Source organism: Vanellus vanellus, assembly GCF_965231255.1.
Source record: "Vanellus vanellus genome assembly, chromosome: 2".
Classification (NCBI taxonomy): domain Eukaryota; kingdom Metazoa; phylum Chordata; class Aves; order Charadriiformes; family Charadriidae; genus Vanellus; species Vanellus vanellus.
In genome coordinates, this window is record NC_138906.1 from 15,816,027 (window position 1) to 15,838,148 (window position 22,122).

Below are 22,122 nucleotides of genomic sequence, written 5' to 3' on the forward strand. Positions count from 1 at the left end.
GCCTAATTTGGATTTTAGAATCTCATTTGGACCATCAAAATCTCTCTCTTCGAGGACCAAAGTCTCCTGTGAAAAAGTTATGTAGTTCGGTTATTAAGCATAAGCTGAGAACCAGAACCGTTGCCAGCAAGGGTGCCTCACCAGAGGTGGGTGTTGAGCTGCTCGGTCACTCGGAGCTGCCTGGGAAGGGCTGTGCTCTCTATTCTGCTGGAAGCAGAAGAATAATCACTTGTGGGAAAGGCAGTTGTGTACATGAATGGCCGTTGTGCAGGAGAAGATGTGCAGCATAAACGCCAGAAGAGCACAGCAGCTGTGGAGGTATCTGTGGAAGACCACATCTGGAAGTTGTTGTATGGGCCAAGAGGGGAAGTGCATGGTTCAGCCAGGGGAATCGAGACACTTCTGGTTGCTCAACAGGTCAACTACCGAGCAATTGGTCACTGAACAGCGGATTGAATTGGGAATGTCCTTTTATGAAATTTTCTGATAACTCTCCTTCTGGTGAGAAGAAACCAGATATCTAAAGTGGCTCCTAATCATTAAAAAGATAAGTCATTTCAGTTTCACTCTGTGTTAGAAAGAGCAGACAAGAAGTGCAGAGGATGTGAAAACCAGAAGATCACTTGCTGTCTTTCTAGCATGAGAATAGAGCTGTAATGCTGACTGATGTTAAAATATGTCTGAAATCATTACTGGTGCCTACATATGAACCAGTATCAGATTCATCAATAAATATTACAAAAGAATTAACAAATTCTGGCCAGGTACTTAGGAATATGCAAAATTCAAGTGCTCTTTTTGACAATCTTACTCGTCATAGGAGGGGAAAAGATACAGCAAAAGTTTCTAGCTTTATGAGTTGCTGTGAAGTGGAGGATTTCTGGTTTTGTGGTTCTGTGCTGGAGAGAGATGACCCGATTGCACCATCTGATAGTGATGAATTGTTTTATATGGTCTTAATACTTAATGAAAAAGTAAACAACCGTTGCTGGTGCGAATAGTTTTTTTAAATCCAGTTAATTAACATTCAAGTACTTAATCTAGTCAATTAAGACTGCATATGTGTTTACTAATTTTTAATTACCTTAGAATAGACGGAAATTGTAATAATTAATGTTGGAATGCAGACTGCTGCTGCTGTGTCAATATTAAAATAAATCAGTCTTCTTGCTTTTTATTTATTTAAGTATAACCTGGTTGATATGATATGTTGAGTCCCAGACAGAGCAATAGAGAAGCTCATCCTGGTGCCTCTTTCTGAAAGAGCTAAAGGTCGGAGTGTAATTAATTCCCTCCAACACGGTTGTGGCAGGTCGGTCAGATGTGCTATAGAGGGCTGAATGCAGTGATCTGCTGGAATGCCTTCCTCTTATCCCAAAGCCAAAGGCGTCTCAGTAAAACTTTGTTTTGATATCTCAAACTGTAGAATCATTGCTTTGTAAGCCATTTCCTTGATGAAGCTAGTATATTTAGCAAAAAGAGTTAAATTATGTTACTTCCCCTTCTTTTTCTCTTTCCTGTAGAAAGAGTCTTTGTCAGTCAAAAGAGAAGAGCATGAAGTTGGTAGCTGGTTTTTAAACTGTACTCCTATATTTCTTTTTGGTCTTCAGAGGATGATGGTAGCAATATAAAAACCACCTCTTAAAATATGCTAAGGATCCCAAGTACGCGTTTTACCACTGGGATAATTGTTGACTTTTACTGCAGTTCTTTGTATTTAAAAAAAAATGCTGTTGGTTTAACACTGACTGTTGTTGCTTTTTAAAAAAAAAAAAAATCCTTTGTTGATAATTCATATAAGATTACTTATATTTTGTTCTCTGGAGTTTAAAAAATAGGAGTATTTTAGTTTATGCACATTGACCTCTCAAGGACTTACTCTAATTCCACTGCTGAAATGGAGTGAACCTTTCCATAATTTGTGATTTGAACAAAGCTGCTGTCTTTATATTTGAAAGTGCTACTGAATATTTGAAACTTCTTTTTAAAACAAAAAAACAAAGCCAAACAAACCAAAAAACTAGTATACGCTTACACTGGGGACCAAATTCTTATCTTGTTCAAACTGATGATTCTTCCTGTGCCAGCTTACAGTGATGATGAATGTGGATCTGTATTGAAACTTCCTTTCCGTTGTCTTTGCCATAATATATTTACAAATGTAAACATGACAGTCTAAATTAATCCTATAATTTATTAAATTTGTTTTGGGAAGACAAAGTAGTTTGTTGCCACTTGCTTTTACTTCCCTTTTCCTGATTTTTAGTTCAGTGATTGAAATATGCAAATACTGTGTTGTGTTACCCTGGGTGATTAAAACTGCTGTAACCTATTTAATCATATTTTCATGTCTTTGATGCATTCGAGTTCAGGTCCCATGGAATGGGGGGTGGATATAACTTATTATAACTACTACTATTATTATCTATTATTATTGTTGATATGATATTTGGTCTTTGGCTGTGGGGTTGTCTTTTTTAAAAAATGGATTAAAACAGGCCAAAGGGCTCCAGTTTTCACTGAATTTTGGTGGAAGATCTTTTGAAGAGCCAATATTGATCTAATAGTGAAGAGCTAAGCTATTTTCTTCTTTATTTGTGCATTGTTATGGTTTGTTCAGCCCTTCTGCTGATCCCTTTTGCAAACAACGGATGGTATGATGAGTTTCCCAGGTCACTGCAAATGACATGATCTAAAACTGAAGGACTGAGAACAGGAGGCGCAGCTTATGTCAGGTATTGGAAGTAATCACAGAGTGATTCCTGAAAGGAGTATGCAGTTCCTTGCATTTGAAAACAGACGCTGTGCATGGTTATGGTAATTTCAGCCATTTCTTTCTTTTTTTTTTTTTTTAAGTCAACATGGAAGCAATCTCCCTACAGAAAAGATGCTGTTGTTTCCAGAAAAGATAGTCATCTTTGTTTTCTACTCTCTTTGTAAATCTGATATTTAAAGCCCAGCAAAATACCATGGGTTTACCATTGACTTTAGGGCTGATAAAAGCCGGTCTAGTAATCTGTATTCCATGCTTTGCCAAACTAAAACATGTCTTTGGCCTTTAAACATGACAGGCGTTTCACTGGCAGACTGTTTGTTTCCCTGGCATAAAGCAGTGTTTATTGCTATGGATTTCTGCTGCAAAGGATTCTTCGTAGGTCCAGCGACCCACTCGTGTGGCTTCCCTCTAAGTAGCCCTAAGGTGTCTCTTCCTCTGTTTCTTGTTTTGTTTCTTGTTCCCGCAAAAGTGGTAGTCGAGGTGCTGATTTCAGGGCCTCCAGAGGTACAAAACTGTGTAATTCTTTTCCTTGAAGAATTTCCCTTGATTAAAATAGAATGTGTTGGAGAAATCAGAAATGAATGCTTGATACCAGAATACCGTGGAAGATGTTCTGGCTGTCGTCGTTTCCTTTGAGCCCGCCATCATCTGCAGAGTGGCATATCAGGCTCTGGAAATCAAGATCCAACACTGTCTATTCACGTTAAGTCTTCCAGTCCCGAAGACTTTCTAGCTCATTATGAGGAAGGAGCGTACCTTTGTAACGCTGTTCTACAATGCACTTCCTAACCTGCCTAGCAGAGCTGGTGCAAACCTGGTTGAATTATAACCTGCTACTGTAGAATAAAATGTAACACTAATTAGATTTGGAGAAGACTAACATGGCTTGTATTTCTTCACATGTTGTATGCAAAAATGTTACAACTCGGTATGATTTCTAATGGAACTGAAGCCTTTTGAAGGTTTGATGCTGTCAAACCGGCAAGCACCTGCGAAAATACATAAGATCAAAAGCTAAGCTTGAAATGAGAAACATTCGTTTTTCGATGTTCTGAAGTCATAGGTTGTAGGCTGTCTCAAATAGGCAAAAAGCTGGAGGCAACTTACAGTACAACATGCATATACAGAGATTTATATGCGCGTACCTTTTTACATATATATAATATATATAAAATACTTGCAGTAGCATGCATTGAGTAATACTTTTCAATCAGCCTCAAAGGACCAGAATGTAATTTGGAGATTTATCTTGATAATGCCATGCAAAGGAGAAAAAGATTTGATGTTTCATGCCTAGAATTCTTAAATGCATCATTTGTGTTTTGTTCTAATACCTTACACATCTTCACTTCTGGATTAACTTATTTTCAGTTGCTGGGCATTGGTAATCAGCTTGTTATAAAACAGATAGTAGAAGTGTTGTGGTAAAGTGTGCTTCTTTTGAGAAATAAGCTTCAACCTATGTAACCATTGGTATTTCACAATGTGTTAGAAAATTAAATTTCCAATATTCTTGAGCTACTGACATTTTAGGTGTTGTCACATCTCTTTTGTTGCTCTCTTGTGTGTAGATTTCTCAAGCATAAAATAATGAATTCTATGTTAAAAATGTGTTCTAGCTGTCTGCAGCTTCAGCCCAGTTTTTCCTTATGCTCCCTACCTTTCAAATAGCACTGGAGAGAGCATGGATGTTTTACCTATTACCAATTCATTCGTTCTGTTTTTTGCATGCCAGAGCCTAAATTTACATTAGGTATGGAACTGTTGGCAGAAGTTTGCTACTTTCTGCAATTTCAAAACTACTCGTTAAAAAAGGTAATTCCTGAAAGTGCTTTCAAAAGCTGAATTCCCAAATGTTTTACAGTTGGGCTTACGGTTGTGGTTTTCAGGTTTTTTTCCCTGATGTTTGTGTAAGCTAGACTTGAGTAAAGGGACTAATATTAAAATCTGTAGGATGAGATGATGTCAAATTCACTTAAAAATAAAAAGAAAAAAGAGAAAATGACCTCTCTGATTCCTTTAAGTTATACGAAGCTTTACATGTTGTTCTGACAAAATAAACAATTTGCAGAGATCAGCGTAGGTTTAAGTTGATTTGGTCCATTTACCCTACCAATTTGGACAGAAGAATGTAATGCTTTCTTGGAAATGTCTTTCAAATATTACATTATAGATTAATTTATAGGCTGCAGAATGCTGTTATCCATAAAACTTTTTTTTGTCCATCTTGACAATTAAGTTCTAAAATTAAATGTGTATAAGAGCTGGCCTTTTCTCTTTCAGTAGGTCACTGAAGACAAATTGGAATAAAGTATTTGTTTCAAATAAAAACATTCATTTGTAGCGGAAAAAAATATCTCGGATTTACCGAAAAACACCGTGACGTTTTTCCTATTTCCCTTGCAACGGTGAATACAGATTTAGCAAATCTTTATTAAATTAGTGACTTGGCTAAGTTTCAAATTGGGCTTGAGTTCTTAGGCTTGTCTTGGAGAAGTTGATTGCAAACAAACAGAGAAGTATCTCAGAAAATTTGACGAAAGAAATTTTGCAAGGGAAACCCACCACTTCTATCATATTAATAGAGGATAGATTAATAGATAACAGATTAATAGAGTATAACTTGTAGTGTTTATTACACTTTAGGGTGGCTCATATTTTTCCTGTAGCTTTCAATGTGTATTAACATAATTTCTTGTTATATGTTTTCATTCTGTAAAAATGTGGTTTTGCTCATGATTTGGCTTTGTAGTAATGATGCAAAACACAGGTGATAAATTCCAGTTCACCATCACTCAGGCAGTTTTCTGCAATTCTGGGTAAGATGAAATGGTTTGCCGGGGAAGATGTGACCCTTCCTTTGCTGACTTGGTGCCGTTCACTCTGCGGCTCGCGGTGATGGGTTTTGTGTCCCATCAGAGCTGTTGACCCTTTGTACCATCCAATTAATGGCTGTGTTTCCCTGGGCTGAGGATGTTGTGATCTAGGCATTGATCTGAGTCTCTGCTGATAGAAGTTTCTTGCTCTTTGGTTTGAAGAAATGATGAAATGCTGATCTGCAGTGGCACTTTGATGTTGCTGAAAGTTTTTTTTAACAGTAGATTAAATTGTCGTTTGCAGCTCGTAGCTGTGTTTGATGAGCAAGATCCACACCATGGAGGTGATGGCACCAGCGCCAGCTCGACAGGCACGCAAAGCCCAGAGATTTTTGGCAGTGAGCTTGGCTCCAACGCGGCGTCGGCCTTTCAGCCTTACCAAGCCACAAGTGAAATTGAGGTCACCCCTTCAGTCCTCCGTGCAAGTAAGTAAACGTTCTCGGTATCTCAGCATGTTTCGTCTTAATTTACAAGGATGCCAAGTGCTGTTACCCATTCACGTTGCTGGGAATATGATTCATTATCTGTCCTCATCGAAAGCTGATCAAAATTGAGAAACTGCGTAAATGCTTGTTGCATGCAAGTAAACAAACCTTTCTGTTTTAATAAATTATTTATAAACTGCTTTTAGGAGCAGTAAGCTCCTTCTGTGTTGCCAGTTTAAAATTGTCCTCCCACTGAAAATCACAGCAAAGTTTCCAAATGCAGTTGCTGCACAGTGCAGTTTTCAGTTTTCCTGTTTTATTCCATTTAATGAAGAAAACGGCGAAAAGAAACTAAAGATAGGAGCACTTTCTACTGAACCTGTCAATGTTGCTAGGTTATGCTTGTCACCTTTCCGTCTTTCCGTAAAAACACCTGCTGATACGAGCATTTACTGTGTTGCAAAAATACACTTTAAAACCCCGAAACCATAGCCAGGAACATCGCTTTGTTTTGTTTATTTCAAAATGGGGAAGATTTGTTGCAAAGCCATGCAGGTAGGAATTCCCAGTTCTTGCTCAGGCAGGATCTTTGAATATCTCAGCTTATTAAGAAGAAAAATCGCCTAACAAAACTTACTGTGTAATTTTCATTGTTAAAAGTACCATGCAAACAAGCCAATGTTGGATAAAGCAATGTGCCCCCCTTCCTGTAGTGTCTATCATTTCGCTCACCGAAGTTTTGAAGTAGTGACTCCATTCCAGAAAATTCTTGTCAGAAGTCATTATCAGTCAGTCCTTTGATAGTCTACAGATAATGGTGTATTAAACAGCTATTCATAATTCCCAAGAGATTAATTTTCTGTAGGTGTTCTTTTAATGGATAAAATCTGTGTTTAAGTAATCAGGTAAAACACAAATGGAAAAGTTACAACTCTATTAAGTTTGAGGGGTTTTGTTTTTTGCAAAATTAAGGGAACAACATTTGAAAATTGGCTTCCATTGACTTGAACATGTATCTTTTCAGGCTGTAACTATGCTTCATTACAACACAGAATTAAATTAGGGAAAGGATTAATAGCAGAATAAAGAAGCATCCTGGAATTTCGGGACCCTTCTGGTCTGCTGTCACTAGGGTATGCCGCTGCTTAATGCATATCTCATTTCCTTGCATAAGCCAAAAATCTGTCCTCCTGGGTTCTCAACTTAGGAGGGGTTAGAGCAGACAAATACATTTTCTCCTTAGTGTGATTATCTGGTGTATTATACAGTGCATCGATGTTAGTGCATCAAAATCATACAGCACAGATAAAATTCAGTGATATATTGAACAGCTCACTTATCTTCGGTGTCATTCTGGAAAATACATGGAATACTTAGCTAGTTCACTGGTTAGTAAAATGACCAAAAAGTGCTTTGAGTCCCTACAATACGAAGGTCTATAGAAAGGCACAAGTTTTAAAACTGTTGTTAAGAATTATAGCTCTTTTGATGCTTTTTATAAAAGTGTGCAAAAGTAAAATGGGTGAAACATTTTGTCATAAATGTGTTATCACAAATCAGAGATGTTCTCTTGTCTAGCTAATTCCTTTTTTTTTTATGCTGACAATTAGATATATTTTGTTTTTAAATGTTCCAAACCACAGGTTTAGAATCCCAGTCCAGTAATACTATCCCATATTAAACATACCTATTTCGAGAATTTCATTTAAATATACATTGAAAATGGAAATAATATCCCTATTGTATTTCCTTGATAACTTGTGAAGTGAAGCATAGCATACAAATGGTATTCTCAGTTATTTCAAATAATTATCTTCTTACTGTGTAAGTTCTATTCAGCAAATAAAACCCATCCAGTTTTGTGGTAGATGCAGATCCTGATTATTACGTGTTGACAAGGTCATATATCTATTAATTGGATTGGAGATGGGATACAAAATTGCTGTAATTATTGTAATTTTCTAGCTAATTGCAGGGTTGGCGGTGAATATTTTACTTCTAACAAATGAAAAACAGTATTCCGTCTGAAATTGGTTTATAGCATTTTAGACATTTTGTTTTACATCTCTGGTGCTTTTTGCTCGCAAGCTGGGCTCTGTTTCTCAGCAGTTCCCTCGCAGAAGCGTAGCTTTGTGCCATTCTGCTCCCGCTCACCTGCACCCGAGGGGTACGCAGCGGTCTCCGTTCGGAGGCAGCATCTCAGCGCATTAGGCTGGGGCTTAAGGGCCTGCTGAGATTTTCCTCTCTTTGTTCTGGTTGCCACGCTACCCCTTTTGTTTGTTTATAGATCACGCCATCACTCCTCTCCCAGCACGGGAAAGGTTAGCTAGATCAGGTCCAGCTGGAAAAGTGATATTCATCTGGATTCCCTCTTTTCCCATGCACAAACACAGCCTGTACTTTGCACGTGGGGGGGTTGTGTCAAATTGAATCTTCCCGTCTAAATGTGGAAACAAAAATGAGGCTGGCCCATACCCCCTGTGTCGTTGTGCAATGTGAAAACACAGTCCATCGATAGAAGCGGTTGATTTATTTGGGTTTCTTACCTAGCTCTTTCCCTTTTACCGCTTTTCTGTTACCCGAGTTAAACTTCCTCTTCTTGTATTTCATCAGTTGAGCTGCATTTTTTTTCGAAGCATACAGTACACGAGGCGTTTTTTGTGTGTGCCTGCGTGCTTTCTGAGAAGAGGTTGGAAGCTCGCCGCAGAAGATTGTTAAAGCAGACTGATGTTTATTCCCTGCTGAAATATAAACTGGAGGCGCAGGTGAAAATTGCCAAACCTAATGAGCAATTTGGCAGATAAGACAGGATGTCAGGCAGTGACAGTTCAGCAGCGGGTGCGCTGCCTGTGAACCAAGTTGTTTGTTTCACAGTACTGCATTTAAATATTGTAAATAAAACCCCTTTCCAGCTACATGAGATATTGTGAAAAGGGTCATCTCTTTGTCTAGTTTTCCTTTTAAGTTATTTAGCTCTGTTAAATAACCAAGGGAGGTCTTGGTTCTTGGTCTTGCTGTGATTATATGTTACAAATCTCTCTGAACGTTTCAGCAGTTACAGTTAAAGAGCATTTTTAATGTATAACATTATTTGGAAAATATATTGAGAAGTTTAAGGGACTGATTTTTTTTTTCTTTCTTTTTTTTTTTTTTTTTTTCATTTTCTCCTGGCCCAAAGTAGAGAAGAGTAAAGGGGCTGGGAGATCTTCTTTCTTGCTTTCTTTAGCTGTTTAACAGGAGGGTATCGAGAAGATGAAGCCAGGCTCTTCTCACATGGGCACATTATTGCTGGAGGCAACAAACACAAGTTGCAACAAGGAAAATTCAGATATTAGGAAAACAATTTTCACCTCAAGAGCGAAACAGACTGCTCAGAGACTGAAGGTGACCCTGGGCAACCTGATCTAGCTGGTCCTGTTTTGTATGGAGGGGTTGGACCAAATGACCTCCAGAGATCTCGTCCAACTTCTGGAGTTACCATGTAATTCTGTGACTCCAAATATAATGAATAAAATTTAATTGTTTGCTTCTTGAAGCTATTATTTGTAAAAGCAAATGATGTTCATAGTGGAATATTTAGCAGACAGTTGTGCAGGCGTATTGTGCGCGTACAGCTTCCCAGCGCGGTTTAGTATTGTACTAGTTTGTGCAGTGTGACGCTGATCAGCTGGCCGTGCCTGTTACAAGGCTGCTGCTTTGGTTTTCGGGATGCCTTTGGTAGGTGCATCGGTTCCTTAAAAATGAGGTATGGGGTAATTGTAAGGTTCTCCTAAAGGCTGCGGGGTGAACATGAGCTGGCTGGAAACGGTGTGCTTCAGTCATGTATTTGCTCACGTGATCTGTATTATATATTTTAGTAGGACTCTCGGCATTGCTTTCATATTCTGGTCGCAGAAGCAGAAAAAAAAAAGGGTCTAGACGAAAATATTATGAAGCGAGTGCACAGCTGGCTGTGAAGATGCAGAGGAGCAAAGAACTTGCTGCAGCTTCCATCATCGTTTCCCCAGCACATGGCTGTTGCTCTAAGGTTCCCCGTGCATGTGTGTTCTTACCCTGCAATAAGCACAGGTTTATTCCTCACAGGTAAGAGCACGCATGCAGACTCTCGCTGTGAATTTCTTGAGATATTAAAGTTCATGACCTTGCTTGCCTTTGAATTTGTGGATCTCTCTGTGTCCTTAGAGTAGTTTTTAGTAGTTCACTGGCAAATTAGTAGGACGTATCAAGTGTAGTCCCTGAGGGCTCTCTTAGGTTAAGGACTGTTCAGTATTTTAATAAATCTGAACTGGAGAGCATTGCGTCAAAAGCTAAGGTGGAGTTTCAAGCACTTTAGATGTCAAGGTTTCAGTTCAGCATTCCCTTCATACATTTATAAACTGTTTTGAAATCAGTGATATGTGCACAATCACTGAATCTAGAAAAAAAAAAGTAATTTGCAAGGCAACGCTAGTGAAGAGCTAACTACACAGTGCTGCCAGAAGGTTCTGGGCATTACAGTGCATTACTACAGTGCATATGGGCATTATGCTCTTCCATCAAAAGATCAAAGGCAAATGCTGCTGTGGGTTCACTGAAGTAGTTGTGAGCAAGAAGACTTTAGCTGAAGTGACCAGTTGTGGTGGCAGACTTGGAGGCATTGTAAACAAGTTGGAGAGAGCTGAAAGAGAGCAGCAAGAGTAAGATGCTTTGAAGACTATGACCAAGTGTTGGAAAGACTGGTTTATTTAGTTAAGAAAAGATAAAATCTGATAGGTTCCGAGTCTTCAAATCTATTAATTTTTTCTCATTCTTCATGTCGTCTAAGAGAAGAGCAGTTGGCATTGCCTGGGGAAAAGCCATTTTTGGTAACCCGGGGTCCTAAGAAACGTTTTTATACCTCATTTAACAAGCAAGTCTTTGTGGGAAAGGTTCCAAGGTATGTTTTGCGTGCTGCTGAGCGGTGCCATGCGCTGTGCTGGAAGGCAGGAAGGCAACTGGCTGGTGGTGGCAGATCTGTCCTGCTCCTGGCTAAGCCATTGGGTTGTTTGGTAACCACGGGTGAGCCACTTCTGGCGTCTGTTTTAAATCTGTGTGTGTCTTTTCTTAGCATCTCACGATTTGAGTGTTCAAAAAATCCAATACTAAGCAAACCAGTTAAAGGTGTGAGTGCATAAATAAGTGTGCGAATTTCAAGTACTTTAAAATTGCTGTTTTAAATATGGCACTTCACTGATTTGATACAAGTATTTATTTAGAGTCCCAAATGCATATTCTCAGAATTAATTTGTTAATATTTCTAAGTGCCTTTGTTTAAAGGTTTGGAGTACTGCGTCTTAGTATGTCAGTAAAGAACTGCAGAGATGAGTTCACATTTGTCCTGTTTTCAAAAATTATTACGGTTTCAGCACTCTTTCCCACATGTAGCCATCAGAAACTTTTTCATTCTTGTTTGCATCGCTTTGACTCCTTATTCAACTCTGAGTCAGTTTTATATATGGAAATAAAGTCATTTTCAAGTGTCGAAGAACTAAGGAAGCAAGAGATTAGAAGAGGGAGGAAGAGAAGGATGAGTTCATCAAAAACCAGATGTTTGGAGCTTTATCAGCTGGAGTTATCTCTAGGGTTAAATAGCTGCTTACAAAATGTAGAGAAAGTCATCCACATTTATAATGAAAGATTATGACCTTACAGGCAATGCCTGCTAAAGTCGATGGGAGGTTTTCCACTAGCTTTACCTAGCTTTGGGTCAGGTCAGCTTTTCGTGGTGAGTCTCCTTGGTCAGGAACCTTCATCGGTCACCAGCCAGTGTTCAGGTGCCCATCATTCCAGTGCAGTTCCAGGAATGAATTCCAAAAGATTTCCTAACCATCACTCCCACTTTTACTTCCTTGCCAGGTTCTCAGATGTTTCCTTTACTGTGTCGGATAATATGAAAAGAACCTCGAACTTGAGGCTTGCACCGAGCTGTTGGCAGCTGAATAGGGAAGGTTTCTCATGCATTGGAGTTTGAGGAGGAGATTTAGCAAAGTCTGTTTCCTCACCTTCTGGTGCTCTCGCCGTTCAGGAATTCTTATCGCATATATCCCTGTAGCTCTATCAAGGATGTGATTGTTTTAAAGCCAGAGTTATTGAATCAAAAAATCAGTACCAGGTGCTGCTTTCTTCCATGAGGCTAAATTTGTTCATTCTACAGCACAGTTCTGACTTGAGTGATCTCCAGTTGGTGTTTTCTCCAAGCGTAGTGCTCTGCTGTTAATTTGGGATTGTTGAGCAGTTTAAAAACCATGTGTTTTTGATGAGGCCGTGACACGTTTGTAAAAACAAATGGATTTTAAACTGCTTAAGTTTCTAAATTAACCTTTAATATCTTCAATCTTCTCAGTATACCATCAAGCAAAATACTGTAGCTTCTAGTAGGATTAAAAAAATCCCTGAAACCAATAAAATAAAGAATTTTAGAACTCTAGAGAAAACCTAAGTAATCATGAGACATTTCAAGATGTCATTCCATACGGTGAGAGCTTCTATCTTTGAGTACTGATAATGGGGAGTAATAAAAAGATGGTATTGTATCTGATACCTGGTGGTATTTGGTACCATACCTACACAATGTAGTACAAGAGAGATAATAAGGAAGGGTTATGAAGATGTGAAGTATTGAATTTGAATAGATTAAGAAGTCAGGTTTGGATATTAGTCTAAATTTGACATCTTAAATAGATTTAATGATCACTTGAACAAGAAGCTATTATGGAAATCGCAGCTGTACTCTGAGAATGTTTTGAGATGCGTGTGTGGTGGTGGTGGTAGTGTTGCTGGGTTTTATGTTCCCATACTTTCAATGAAAGGTAACTTTTTCCTTCAGGGAACTGTGTCTTTAGGAATACAAAGCTATTATGCCATTTTATCCAATCAAACATTACAGTGTAGCTGCACAATTCCATTGTATTTTGGTATCATGGGTTTAATCCTGTTGTGATAAAGCTGTTTGTTTATTGAAAGAGTTTGTCATCACACATGTATCAATAAGTTTAATAACTCTTGCTGTAGATAATTTCTTGATTACTTCTCTATTTTTTGATATTTCATTGTAAGCAAACACGAAGGAGCATAGTGAAGGCAAAGGAACATGAATCTGAAATGAGCAGGGAATGCTTTTTCACAGTTCAGACAACCACTCTGAATTTTTTTACTTTATGGAGGCATGTGTACATATTACACTTTTTTTTTATCCAACAGTTTCTAAAAAGCTCGTGCAGTATTTATAGGTGGTACTTCTGAAATGTGATAAAACAGTATGCTCCAAAGCATCCTTAATATTCAGAACCACCAGTCCGCGGGAGTAACTGGTATCCCGGTTAAATTTTACTTTGCATTGAGGCAAAGCATTGGTCTCTGGGAGAGTTGGCTAACGGCATAAGTTACCGGCAGACAATTTGCCAACAGGAGAGGATGCAGAGTCTGTCAAATGTGCTTAATTATTCACTCAGTCCTAAGCGGGATGATTTTACGGAAAGGGTGTTGTAGGGCTAGTGAAGAGTGTTGTGATGCTGGGGGCTCTGTGCTGTGCTGCCTGCAGGGTTACGCTGTGTTCAGTGCAGCAGCTAGTGCATGTTCCCCCCCCCCCCCCCAAACAAAGAAGGGTGTGGATATTTATTACCACAAGCCCGAGGCCAGAAGGTATTATACTTAAAGTGTATCCTTAGTTAGGCTGAACTTGTACTTCAGTGAGAGCATTGCTGCTTGATTTTGTTCTTAATTAACAGGGGATTCTTGCTCCCTTCTTTATTGCGTTTGCAACCTGTGAACTCTCATACTCTTTTTTTTCAGACGGGGATGTGTTCTGGAGATAGACCATCTCTTTTGGTGATTACTGGGAAAAAGTTGCTTTAAATTCTGTGTCTTTTGACATGCTCTTTTGAGGGGGATGAAACAGGGACAGATGGCTGCTAGTTGAATAGGCTTGGGTTTTAGTTTGTTTTGTATTTACTCTCTCATGCACTAAAATGGGCTGGAAGATGACACAGAAATAAAGGAGTGGATGAGAAATAACTTTCCATTAATTTATTGCCTTATTTCATACTTTAAAAAAGATAAAATTTGTTCTTTCTCCCACCCGTCTCTTGTAGTAAATCTTAAATGAATTGTGTACGTAAGATGAGCTCCATCTTCAGAAATGCTGTGGGTTCACATTAGGGGCAGATTAAGCATTTAGGGTGAGAATCAAGCACATATATTTAGAAGTGCTTTTCTCCAGAGATTTTACCCCCCAATAGGATGCTGTGGAGGTGACAAGCCTGGCTTGAGCCCATGGTCCCGGTGTGAGGTGAGACAAGGCACGAGCCCACCGCCTGCTCTCCTGCTGGCTCGGCTCAGCTCAGCTCAGCTCAGCGTCCCTGACTGGTCCACTGGCAGCGCCCCCTCGTCTCCCCCTCTGTGACACTGCGGGGGCAGACAGGGTCCCCCTTTGTGACACAGTGGACACCTCGCTGGGGTGGCGTTCACCACCCAGGCCGATGGCAGAGCTCAGCTGTTTGAGATTGGAGGTGCATGGGAGCTCGGGCTGTGTCCCAGGTCTGTGTTTCTTGCCGCCGTTATGGATTTAGGTAATTAATTCTGTCAACATTTCTGGATTTATAGAAACTGGAAGTGATTGTATATGTGGGAAGTGAGTTGGGGACCATGTGGGTTTACAAACAAAAGCAAAAAGTGGTGCTTAGGTTAAGATAAAACATTTGTACTACTACTTGCATGCATACATAAAGGGCTGTGCAAAGACAGCGATACCAAACTATTGTGTTAGCTTCTGGAAATTGTGCTTATGAGTCAGGGACAGGCTTCTCAAAACAAACTTTGATCAACCATTAAAACGTCATCCTGTGGGGTTGGGTTTGATTCAGCTCTCTGTACAGCACTGTTTGCATCTGGAAGTAAAATTGGGACTCTTTCGGCAATTGCTGGGCAGCAGCTGATTCAAAGCAGACACAACGGGTGAGGTTAATATCAACAGACTTCAGGTTCTGCATCTGAGCTAAACACTCGAGGCAATCTGGTTTCTCATTCCTGGAGAGGAATGGATACCTTTGGGGTGAGTTCCTCTGACCTGTTTTACACCTTGTTTCAGGATGAGATGGAGCATGGCCTAGACTAGCTGCACTGGCTAATCTCCATGGATGAGAGAGAAACAGAGTGACCACTTCTGCAACAGATGCCAGTGGATCCCATTCTGCGTGTGAATTACGTCACGCTGTATAACTAAATTTTTATCTGAAAGATATTTTTGGGGTTTTTTTTGTTTGTTTGTTTGTTTTGTTTTGTTTTGTTTTGTTTTGTTTTGTTTTGTTTTGTTTTTAGTAGGATTTGTCTTTGTTGCCTTAAAAATGGTCATTTGTGTGCTTGGAAGAGAGAGGCTAAGTGGCGTTTTATAAAGCCAACAGCTTCTCAATTTGACCCACAGAGCAATTTTACTTGGCCCTAGGAAGTAGCTATATAGCCATAATTATGCTTGGGAAGTATATTTGGGTTGTAGACAGTATGTCATGAATGCAGATAGTCCCACGTTAGCTTTTTTCAGAGTAAAACGGGGTTTGAGAAACTTCTGTCAAATTTAATGGTTAAACCAACAGTGTCATCTGCCTTGGATCTGACACTGGTATCCGGTCACTTCATGCGGTACTACTCCCAAATGGGTAAACCTCTGCAAAGAGATAGCTGTACTTTTTCTTGGCACACATTCTCAGACTTGTAGTGTAACAGGTCATGCCGCAGGGCACTGAAAAGCCAGCCTAAATCTGGGGGAGTGGGCGTGATGTGGAGTTAATGAGCAATGAACAACGTGAGGTGTCTTCACTGCTCTTTGCAGTCGAGTGGCTCTGGGCCCCATTCCCTCACGCACCACGCAGCGTCTGGGAGTGATGGCCATCCTGTCCTTACCGCTCCTCAGGATGTCCCAGCTCCTTGTGGGCTCGGAAGAGGAAAGCTTTCTATATACATGCCCAGCCTCTGAAAGGGGGGGTGGGGATAGGAGCCATCCCTTGAATATAGGCTATTAAAGTAAATGCTTTTGCAGGTGTGCAGAGAGAATAACGGTGAACAACAACTACCAAGGCTGTTTCAAATGAAATAACACTTGAAGCAATGCTAGCAGTTAATTTTTAGAGGATTATAAAAGAATAAAATTTACGTTCACCAGTTTCTGAGACGTTAGAGAGTGAAGAGACACACCTGCTTTGTTAACCAGCCCTGTATGAGATACAAATTAATATTTCAATGTTTTTTACTAAGTCCTCTTTTGATCTCTCTGCTTTTGGGCTTTTTGGAACCAAAACCTCAGAAATGTTTTCTGCATATGAAGGCTTTATCCACCAGATATAAAAATGACGTTAGTTTCTTCTATTCCAACCCATTTTAAGCTCTGATGTTTAAGACCTTCATTAGATGACAGAGGGATTTTAGGTCAAGCACTGCCTGACTTTTGCGACGATTTCCATCTGAAGGGTCTTGCATAGTGAAATCTCTTCATGTTTTATTTAAAATTTTAGTTGGGCTCTTGACTCACGGAAAAATAAATAAAAATGAAGGGCTTACTGAGAGTGCCACGGTGAAAAAATTATGGAACTGCTTTTTCAAATGAACTGCATGACATTTATCCGTGAGAAATATCCATTAAGTGAGTGAATAAAGTTATTGCTCTAGTTTGACATAGTAGGCAATATTTCTGTGAGTATTGTACATGCAGATGATTTACCTCTACCTCTGTTTTAAGTTCACCTTTAAAGTAATAAAACATAAGTGGACGAAGTGTTCTTGTAATCCTGCTTTCCCATAGCTCTTTGCTATGTTGCTCAAAAGGCAGCATTACAGTGAAATGAGTATTTTCACATTGTCCACCCATAAGGGTAGGGGGAAATCTGTTTGCAGGTATTGCTGGCACTGAGGTAGTATTTCTAGTCTGCACCTGGGCAGTGACCAGGGGGGTGGGACGTGTAGCTGAAGGCTCTGGGAGAGGGTCTCCTCTCTGCCAGAGCGCCGGTTCCGTGCCAAGCAGGGCTGTCGCCAGGAGCCAGAGGAGGAGAGCAAGAAGCCATGTGTGAGCAGTAAAGGAGGGAAAGAGGAGAAAACTGAACTGGTTATAAACCTAGCCCCCAAATATAGAATCATAGAATGGTTTGGGTTGGAAGGGACCTTAAAGGTCACCTAGTTCCAACCCCCCTGCCACGGGCAGGGACACCTCCCACCAGACCAGGTTGCTCAAAGCCCCATCCAGCCTGGCCTTGGACACTCCAGGCATATGTATAGATGTTTGTTTATCACAGCTTGGTCTGCATATTTCTTGTGTTAGCCGAAGAGTTCACCCTGACTTGTGTGTGTCTGTTGGCAGTCCATCTATGCAGTAGTATGTTGTGTTGGCAGCAAAACCAGAAAGCCCACGGAAGATGAGAGTACCGAAGAAGTGCAGGCTTGAGCCGTGTCCGCGGCGGCCCCGGGAGCGAGCAGCAGCACTCCTAAGGGTGCGGGCAGCGGGTTTGCCGGGGGCGGCCGTGCCGGGGAGCGAGCCCCAGGCTGCGGGCAGGGCAGCGGTGCTCCGGGCAGCGGGCGCTTTGCCGGGGCTGGACCCCACCGTCTTCTCGTTGTACGCAGCCGGGTACGTGCCCAGTGGGATGAGCTCGCGGAGGAGCGTGGTGTGTGCACGCGTTAAACTCGTTTGCACTTTTATATGAGAATTTCCTGCAGGTTCGGTGTAGTATTGTAATATTGATATTTATGTGCTGTTTACCTGGTACGACTGCTGGTGTACAAGCAAGCTTCTAGGAGTCTTACTTCATTCTGCATTTTACCAGAACGATTTTGTGGATGTGAATTCTTTGCATGGAATTCCTATTATTGGCTGAATTGAATATTAAATTACTCCTCAAACCCTCAAGGCAGTACATCAGCTTCACTCATCCTGAGCAATTTGTGCTGTGCTGTATGTGCCATGTACCGGCTTCAGTTTCTGAATTCTCCCAGGGCTAGGATTTTGTGCCATTCATTTCCATTTTTCTTTTTCAAAGTCAGAATGTTTTACTAAGGGTGAAAAATATTTTTAATGAATTATTTTAATTTGTTCTCATGTTATGGGCTTGTATTCCCCCCTCCCCTCATCCATGTTTCACAAGATGTTTTAAATATTTTCTGAGTACATGTGCTTTCAAGGTTTTTCTGCAAATCCAATCGTGTTTAACAGGCACCGAGTCCTTGTGAATCAGTGTTGTGTTTTTCTCTACTTTATGCCTCCCAGTTCTGGCAGATGTCTTGCGTTCTAGGACGAGAGATTTTCAGCGTTTTCTGTATGAAAGCAGATAAGATTGGTTTGTAGTTAGAATTTCCTCAGAAAGGAACAGAGTTTCAGACCTCTGTGGGAGGAAGGCATTTCATTGACCACATGTTTTGTAGAATTTAGTAAGTTTAGTAACTAATTAAATCCAATTACGCATCTTATGCTGTATCAAAAGTGATGGCTTTTGTAAGGAAAGCTGTACTTGTGTTTTTTCTTTACTTTTCCTCCTTTTTAAAAAAAAAACCCAAAACTTAAAAGAGCGGCATATGTAACATGTAAAGAAAATGTGTTGCTTGTATGATCTTACCTTGGAAAAAGTTCTTTATTTTAAATTCATGGCTTCAGCAAGATGGATGGTAATTTTCACACATATGCTTAATTCAGAGTTTAATTTTCACCTTGACCGGCCAAATTAAATGTATTTGTTTCATTTCAGCCATAACTATTTTCTTACTTTCTTCACTTGCTCTGCAATGTAAATTCTTTGTTCTGTGTTTCCTTACTTGATTTTTTTCTCCACTATTTTTTCTGTCACTTAAGACACCTGAAGGGTCATTTTTAACAGTGAAAAGTGAGGAACGGCCAAAGGTAGGGCTGCTGAATAAGGCTCTTCCTGTGCTCTGTGCTTTCTGTCTGTAGTTCTCAAGCCGCAGAACGTGAGATGCTCGGCATGTGTGACAGGGACGAGGCTTTAACCCAAGAGAAGGTTAGCTGGTGACTTGACGCTGCTTCCTTCTGTTTCCATTTGCTGATCTCTAGATTGAGAACCTGGTGCAGTTGGGTTAACTTGATGCCTCATGGAAATTTTAGAAAGGAGACAACCACTTCGTATCAGTCCATGATCAGAAACAGAGGGAGAAAGGAAAAGAGAAGGCATGAAGAATTAAAGAACAAAGAAGCATGGACCAGAAAAGAAAGAAAGGAAAAAAAAAAAACAAAGAAAAGAGAAGAGGAGCTAGTGGGCTAGTGGCAGGGAATGCTTATCTCCCTGGGGACAAATAACAATACGTAACTGTTTCCCTGATGTTACGTTGCCATATAAACAGTTATCGTAGGAGCCATGTAAATGATTTATGAGTATGATAGAGAAGTGAGTAGGTTTCTGCTGCCCTCCCTCTCCGTTTCTTTCTCTTTGCAAAGCTATCTGTAGAATCTGAGACCTGGTCCATGCCAGAAACTGCAAAAAAAGTTACAGACATGAAAAGGAAAGGTAATCCCACATGATTACACTTTTGTTATTTCTCAAGTGTTAATCACAAAAAGAAAAATGGTATTGTGTGTAATCTTAGATTTGTATAAGTGCATGATGACATTTTGAATTACCTTTCCTGAAACACAAACTGTGGATGTCTCAGACGTAGAAGACATTCACTGAATTGCAGAGCTTTAAAAATGACAGTCCTGGGGCTTTGATGGATTCTCTGTCTCCTGAAGTCTTGAAATTAAAGTCAATATTTTTCTGTATTTCCAACAGAAGTTAAAAGACTAAATGCAGACATTATTGCACGGTGTACCTGGGCTTATATAGGTGTTTGACAAGATGATCACAGGGTGTCTTCAGGATTTGAGTTATGCGGCTTGTTTGGAGTCTCGCCGTAGTGCTGCAGTCTATGTAGCGAATGATTCTTCGCATGCTTGGACTTGTGCTTTTCTCATCTAACGTTCTTCTGTACGTTTTCTTAACATTTTCTTTTTTGGTGTAGTTGTTCCAGCTGCACTCTTTGTCCCTGTTTATGGTGTCCATTCCAGATGGTTCTGTAGTCTTTCCATACCGTCTGCCATAGCCTCTCTTTCTCTAGCTATACTGCCGTAATACCCTTTTCACCTGCAAACCCTCCAGCAACCTGGTTTCTCATTCATCCATACCCTCGTTTTTTGTAGGTGGAGAGTGTGTTTTTTCGGTGTTCTTTTTCATTTTTTTGCCTTTTTTTGTTTGTTTGTTTGTTTGATTCAACTCCTCCTTAGTGCGGACTAAGGAGGATGGACAGCATCTGGGTCCGTCAACATGGCTTGGGCCGGTCTCGTTCTCCTGCGGGCCTGGCTGGTGACTCAGCTGCTACCCAGGAAACCACCCGGGCTGGTAAAGATTCTGCATTAATCTTTTACGCTTTCTTGGCCTTTTAGCAGAAACTGGTCTGTTTTAGCTCAGCTAAAAAATGGACATCTTGAGCCCTTTTATTCCCAGAGTATTTCTCCTTTTTACCATACTTCGTGGCAAACTGCTGGTGTAGCTGTACCACAAAAAATTCCTGAGACTGTATTTTGCAACAATAGCTTCAAGTGTGGTCTGACTTAATTAGTAGGAAAAAACAGCTTATATCTCTGGCTGTATTAGGGGCTTCATGCTGTTGTTGCGTGACTGCTTATTGTTGAACCTTCAAGGCAGAAGACAGTTTACCTTACAGATGTGGGTTGTTTTTTTTTTTTTTTTTTAAAGAAAAATAGGTTGAAGATGTAAGCCACCACATAAATGCTAAGTATGATTACAAAATTCAAAAATGATGATGATACAAAATTCTGTGAGGAAAGCCATGCAAGAATGCCTGTGGGCCTAGCTTTTTATCCCTTTGCTTTTACAGCAAGAAACTAAAAATGCTTATGCAATATTAATCCAGGATATACAGCAAATTGGCGTTTGGAAGCATTCAATTTTCTTCATAATTGTTCTCCATTCACTTGGCCGATTATCAGTAATTTCAGGGAATTAGAGATGCTCCTTTTAGAAGTTACTAGTGAACTCTTTAGAATTGTCAAACAATAACGAACCTGCCACTTAGGCAGCAATTTTCCCTCTCGCTGTCCTCACGCTGCTGTTAGATCGCTGTTTGGAAAGGCTAGACAAGCAAACTGCCATGTAGGAAAGCAGTAGGAATTTTTTTTTCAGCCTCATGCTACTGAGGGAATTTCGATCCGAGAATTTTTGTGTTTGTTTTGTTCGTTCAAAGACATTTATCCTTCAGTTTGGGTCCAGAGAGGTTGTTTTTTTTCCTGGTAGCGGGATCTGCAAAAGCATATTTTGTTAAAGAACTTAATGCTGTAATTTTGTAGATTAAGCTTGTATTTCTTTAGTCCTCTTCAGGTGAGTCCCACAAGAATTGTAATTCAAAGTGTGTGATGTCCAGGTCTTCCCTTTTCCTCTGCTGTAAAATGAAACGGGAAACAAAAGTTTTAAAACCCCTCCGTAATGGTGTTGTGAAGTGCCATTTCGTGAAAAGGTGGCTTCTGTCCTCTCTGAACGCCTCGCAGCACTTCCTAAAGCACACAGTGTGGGCAGGGACAAGAGCTGCAAGCCCTCTGTGGTCAGGAAGGGGTGTTGGGAGTGTTTGATGGGGATGTCTGCGACAGCGTGATGCAGTGATCCGGTGAGGTATGTTATGTACCTACCTGTAGGCTACAGACGTGCTGAGCAGCAGCATCTTTCTGTTTCTCAATCCCTGCCTGTCCCTGTCTCCTGGAGTTAGCGGGCCAAGGGGACCGACATCCCAGCGCTGTCCCTGCGCCAACCAGGGGTGCGGAATGGCGGCGTCCGAATGAGCGTGGGCTCGGGTGGTTTTGCCTCCTGTTCCTCTCAGTGTAGCTCCTTCCCAGCCCTGCTGAGGTGCCGCTGCTGAAGAGGAGCAGCAAAGCTCTTGTAGATGTTTAACTGCTTTTCCCTCCAGCTATGTAGAAACAGCAAAAATGATTACACTTGATTGGTTTTTTTTTAGTCCGGTCGTTGTATTTGAGATAATCCAACTGCTTCTGAGG

The 22,122-nt window shown here is 40.4% G+C and overlaps 1 protein-coding gene across 3 annotated transcripts in view; it reads left to right on the plus strand.

The window, feature by feature from the left end:
- The window catches only part of PARD3 (par-3 family cell polarity regulator), a 461,313-nt gene that overhangs the window by 151,837 nt on the left and 287,354 nt on the right, over positions 1 to 22,122 (plus strand). For all 3 annotated transcript variants that reach the window (XM_082480102.1, XM_082480103.1, XM_082480104.1), the window contains exon 3: positions 5,897 to 6,077. In XM_082480102.1, the coding sequence (XP_082336228.1) occupies positions 5,897 to 6,077 (181 nt within the window). The remainder of the gene's footprint in view (positions 1 to 5,896; positions 6,078 to 22,122) is intronic.